The sequence below is a fragment of the Hypanus sabinus genome, chromosome 2 (genome assembly GCF_030144855.1).
Source record: "Hypanus sabinus isolate sHypSab1 chromosome 2, sHypSab1.hap1, whole genome shotgun sequence".
Classification (NCBI taxonomy): domain Eukaryota; kingdom Metazoa; phylum Chordata; class Chondrichthyes; order Myliobatiformes; family Dasyatidae; genus Hypanus; species Hypanus sabinus.
The window spans coordinates 207627090-207632790 of record NC_082707.1 but is presented as its reverse complement, the minus strand read 5'-3'; the positions used below and the strand labels follow the sequence as shown (position 1 = coordinate 207632790).

The 5701-nt window shown below is 43.0% G+C and overlaps 1 protein-coding gene across 1 annotated transcript; it reads left to right on the top strand.

Annotated features, from left to right (window-relative positions):
• Window positions 1–379: 379 nt before the first annotated feature.
• On the top strand, window positions 380–1243 carry LOC132405828 (protein FAM181A-like). Its single transcript, XM_059990823.1, has one exon. The coding sequence runs from the start codon at window positions 380–382 to the stop codon at window positions 1241–1243; it is 864 nt and encodes a 287-aa protein (XP_059846806.1).
• The last annotated feature ends 4458 nt before the right edge of the window (window positions 1244–5701 follow it).

The following is a 5701-nucleotide window of genomic DNA, read 5'->3' as shown; positions in this document are numbered from 1 at the left end:
GTATCAGTGCATTGGTCTCGCCAGTGTATACGTCAGGCAATGGGAGACCATTCTAATAGTACGATTGAACAACATAAAATAGAGTAACTCAGACAATGGACTTTCAAAGCAATTATGTGTGGTTGTGAACGAGTGTTGAAGTGATTGGAACATTCAGTGAACATAGCGATGTTGAGAGTAGCTGATATTCTTTGACGGAGGCTACTCGTCATTGACTGATTGAAATACGTGACAACTCTGTTGGTTGGTGATTAGAATTCAATAATGAGTGAAATGGTCTCTTCTCTGTCTTACAGTGTTCAGTGGAGAGAGCCGACCCTCCTGAGTCACGAATGGGGAGCTAGCCATAGGTGCGGATGTCCTGAAGTTTGGGATTAACATGGCATCTGCGGATAGCGAAGTGAAAACACTGTTGAACTTTGTCAATTTGGCTTCGAGTGATATCAAGGCGGCATTGGACAAATCAGCCCCTTGTCGGCGTTCGGTCGACCACAGAAAATACTTACAGAAGCAGCTGAAACGTTTTTCACAGAAATACTCGCGGATTCCACGTTGTCACACCAACCGGCTTCTTGAAACCAGTTCGAAGGAAGGGACAGACGACAAGAGTCGGGCCTATATCCTACAGCACGCGGACGCTCATCTACACTTTCGACCCGCCTCGGACCAGGACTGTAGCGAAGCCTTGCCGGGAACTATCACGGCGGCTGGGAAGCAACTAGGCAGACAAAACCAAGTGCCCATGAGGAAACGACAGCTCCCCGCGTCCTTCTGGGAGGAACCGAGGCCATCCAAAACCATCCAGCCCTTGAAGCTGCTTCATGTGGAACAAGCGGTGGCCGCGGCTGAAGACCCGGCGGGCCAGGGACCTGAAAGCAAGCGAATGCAGGAACGTACCAACCCACCCAAGCAGTCCTCGACTTTCCCAGCGATACAACTGGACCGCGAGAGAGAACCGCTGAAATTCCACTTCAGTTCGCTGACGCGCACAGCGAATGCCTGCGGTTGCTGTCCATTTCAGTACCATGGTCACCGGGTGTATCAGAGTCAACTGGGCTTGCCTCCCTCTGCCTTCCCCGGCATTGCCGTTTGGAGGAAAGGGAGGAACCCGTCAGCCGAGATCCCGGTTTACTCCAAAGACTCTTTAAGCGGACAAAAAATTCATAAACCTGTCGTTTTGAAGCCCATTCCCACGAAGCCAACTATCCCGCCTCCCTTGTACAACGCCTATGGTTTTCTTTGATTGCTTGGAGTTGGGTGAACTTTCAGATTTCCAGCAGGGACACATTGTGCGCGAAAGTTCACAGCTGATGCCCATTTCACGTAATCACTAAGCAAGTAGAGTTCCTGGGGGGAGGGGGATATTGGAAGTGTGGGTGATCGTGTGTGTCGGTACTTGGTGTGTGTTTATATATAAAGGCGTGCCTTTCTGTATATTTTTGTGTGTGCACGCGTGTGTATGACTGTGAGTTTCTTCTCGCAGGTGTGCGAGTGGGCGAGCTCTCGTTTAGATCTACATGTTGTGGTCTTCAAGATCCAAGATTGTTTAATGTCATTTCCAGTACACAAGTGTAAAGGAGAACAAAATCATTGTTACTCCGGATCCGATCCAGCGCAAAAAACTCAGTAAGATAATAATAATAATAATAATAATAATAATAATAATAAACACAGTAAATATAAATACATAAGACAGCTTATATCCATAGATTGATTGTATGTCTATAAAGCGACACGAGGCACAGGAGTGTCTGTACAGAAGGTGACTGACAAGAAGTGATAAAGTAGTGCTGGTTGGGGGGTGTTGAGGGGTGGGTTAGTGAGTGGGTCTGTAGGTGGAGGTGTTGATCAGCCTTCCTGCTCGGGGAAAGTAGCTGTTTTTGAGTCTGGTGGTCTTGGTGTGGATGCTACGTGGCCTTGTCCCTGATGCGAATGGGACAAACAGACCATGAGCAGGGTGGATGGGATCCTTTGTGATGTTACTTTCCAGAATAATTCTAACTATGCATCTCAGCTTTTTTAAAGTTAGACCCAGTTCCCACAGACAATGTTGCAATTGCTTTCAGATGAGTATTGACCAGCTCCATTAACAATGCAAGAAGCCGAGTTAAATATTCTCCCAATCACAGACTGTCAACAGGCGTACAATGGGGAGTTGCTGACTACATACTTACTGGCAACTGCAGGGAGAAGCATAGATGAAGAAGTGAATTTCAACCATTTTAAGTGAATTTTACGGCTGAAAATAAATGATGTCCATTAGTATAAATTTCAGGTTAAATAAATGATTTAGCTTGTGTGTTTTTACAGACAACTAATAGAAAAGAAGATATTTTTATTCAATTAAAACGAGAGCAGTTCTTATAGTAAGGATGTGAGCTGTTCTTTTTTGGTGAAGCAACCCGGTCACACGGAGCCGTCTGCGTGTGACCGCCCGGTGTTGCACTCCTGTTCTGCTGTATGCTTCAACACTGGGAACATTCAGTACAGCCTGATAATGCGCCCAGAAATTCCAAATCCTGTTTTATATGTAACACTCGCTTCGCCTAGCAGGTTAATCCCAGGGGTGATAGCTCCCGCTTCCTGGCCAAACTTAATAAATCTCGTTTGGGTGGATGCTGTGCAATGTGCCCCCTGTTTCAAATCAGTACCCAGAAATAACAAACCGTACACAATATGTGGTTTAATGATTAAGATCTATAACTCTTACTTTGACTATGTGGTTAGTAGAGAAACAAAATATAAAAGAAAAAGGCACCAATGTTATTAAACAGTCTGTGCACAAATCATTGGAGCTCACTCGGCAAGATCTTCCATCCACCATTCGATCTCCTCTGTGCGTCGCAGACCCCTGGACTCCCGCCTGGAGTCCACCCATCAGGCAGCCCACTGATTTTCTCAAGTCATGTCTCCTCTCTTCATTCCCCTCATGCCTTCTGGCAAAAGCCCATGAAACCAACAGCTTCCAGACACAAAAGAAAGAATAAAATTTCCCCCTTTGGATAGCCACCCATTATCTCTAGTTATAACCCAAACATTGCTGCTACAGGGAAACCATTACCTCAGCAGTTAACATTACAGAGAAGGCATTACATTAGCCTTAGCAGTTCACATTACAGAAAACTCCTTACATATACGTTACTGCAAAGAAAATCTATTGGAAACAAACAAAAAAAGGAATGAAGTTCAAAATACATTCTGAAGGAATGGGTCGATTCTTGTAACTTATTATGGTCCTGAAAATACCAAGCTGTAAACTGAAGCTTACCATCTAAAGGCAGGCTAAAATGGCATTTAACTTAACGATTGTTCAGCACAGCTATTGAAGTTTCACTAAAGTGTGTCAAGCAGTTGCTTTGGGATCAGATCTTAAACCCCAGTACTCATACTTAGGTTTTAGGCCGCTGACAGAAGCTTGTCAGAGTCCTCTGTCCTGGGCCTATCTTCCAGGTTGTCTCTACCTGTAGCCTATCTTCACAGAGCCTATAACGTACTTCAGAGCTTCTGTTGGAGTTTCCATAGCGCTGGATTTTTTTATGGGATGGGGTTGCTCCTCTTTTCCTAGCCAGGCTTGTGTCATCCATGGTGGAGTTTGGGGATCATAGCGGAGGCATTTATACACTTGAAACCCATGGTTAAAATAATGTCTCATAGCTACAGACAGTTGCCAGAAGCCCCACTAACAACTTCAGGCAGGTGGTGAGGGATGCAAATTCCCCATTCTTTGGTCCTCCCAGTCTTTCAATCTTCAGAATCAGAATTAGGTTTGCTATCACTGGCATTACGTCTTGAAATTTGTAGTTTTGTGGTACAGTATTTTGCAACATATGTATATATAAGTTAAATAAGTAGCACAGAAAGAGAGAGATAAAAATAAGTGAGGTAGTGTTCATTCAGAAATCTGATGGCAGAGGGGAAAAACCTGTTCCTAAAATGTGAAGTGTGTGTCTTTAGGCTCCTGTACCTCCTCCTTGATGGTAGCAATGAGAAGAGGGCATGTCTTAGGTGATGGGGGTATGGGGTCCTTAATGATTGATCCTGTCATTTTGAGGCATCACCTTGTGTAGGTGTCCTCGATGCTGGGGAGGCTTCAAGTCCAACAGTCTCTTTATCCTTCAGTGGTCACAGCGTAATCAATTGGAGCATATTCAGAGTTCAATGAGTTATAGTAAACTCTTCAAAAATAAAACAACATTAAAAAGAATACAAAAAACAAAGTCACAGTGCCAAGCAGTGAGAAAACAAGCCCTTTGTAACACCAACACCTTCTGATTCTGGCTTCTCCCCCACCCCGTTCCTTTCCAATCCTGATGAAGGGTGTCAGCCAGAACATTGACTGTTTATTCATTTCCATAGAGGCTGCCTAACATGCTGAGTTCCCCCAGCATTTTGTGTGTGTTGCCATAGCGCAGTTTGTAAATGTCTTCTAATGAATTCAGTTATGCAACTGTAAATGAAGTTCAAAATCAGAATCAGGTTTAATATCACCAGAATATGTCGTGAAATTTATTCAATTTGCAGCAGCAGTGCAATAGAATACAGAATAATGAGAAAAAACTGTGAATCACAGGAAGTATATATATAGCAGTTAAATTAAATAGGTAGTGCTAAAATAAAACTAAAAGTAGTCTGAGGTAGTGTTCATGGGCTCAATGTCCATTCAGAAATCAGATGGCAGAGGGGAAGAAGCTCTTCCTGATTGTAGGTCTTCAGGTTTCTGTACTTCCCTCTTGATGGTAACAATGAGAACAAGGCCTGACCTAGGTGATGGAATCCTTAAAGATGGATGCTGCCTTTTTGAAGCATCACTCCTTGAAGAAGAACTGGATATTACTACAAAATGTACCATTAAGTAGGAGTATATATGCTTGGTACTGTTATTGCAAAGAAACAATTGCATCTAGTTTTGTGTATCCAGAATGTTTGGAAAAGCTGTTAATCAGTTCAATTTATGATTTCAAGCAACCTCAAGGCATTATACTCCAGGTTAGGAGTGTAATAGTCTATGGGAACTAATTTAATTCCAAATCAGCAAATCAGAAAAGATGTTCACCTGTCACCTTCTAGCTTATCCTCCCCCATCTTTTATTTTGGCTTCTTCTCCCTTCCTTTTCAGTCCTGAAGAAGAGTTGTGGCCCGAAATGTCTCCTGTTTATTCACTTCCGTGGATTCTGCTGGGCCTGCTAAGTTCCTCCAGCACTCCGTGTGTGTGGCTCTGGATTTCCAGCACCTGCAGAGTCTCTTGTCTTCAGAGTTCGTGGCTGAACAATCCACAAGATTAAAACACATATGGCAATCACTTATTACATTGTTTAGAAAGAAGCAAGCTGTATTCATAATTGTGTGTGTGTGTGTGTGGTGTGTGTGTGTGTGTGTGTGGTGTGTGTGTGTGTGTGTGGTGTGTGTGTGTGTGTGTGTGTTTTAAAATCAATCAAGTTTCTTATCACTGACACATTGTTAAATTTGTTGTTTTGTGGCAGCAGTATATTGAAATGCATAATAATAAAACTATCACACATTAGAATAAGTACATATATATACACACATTCTTCTACTAATGTGTATATGTATATACTTCTTACATACTAAATAAATAAGTCATATAAAACGAGAGCAAATGAAAAGGTATTAGTGAGGTAATGTACATGGGTTCATTGCCCACTCCGAAATCTGATGGCGGAGGGGAGGGGAGGAAGCTGTT

Bases quoted from the DNA above. Each gene is read 5' to 3' on its own strand.
- LOC132405828 (XM_059990823.1), top strand. From the start codon at position 380: ATGGCATCTGCGGATAGCGAAGTGAAAACACTGTTGAACTTTGTCAAT.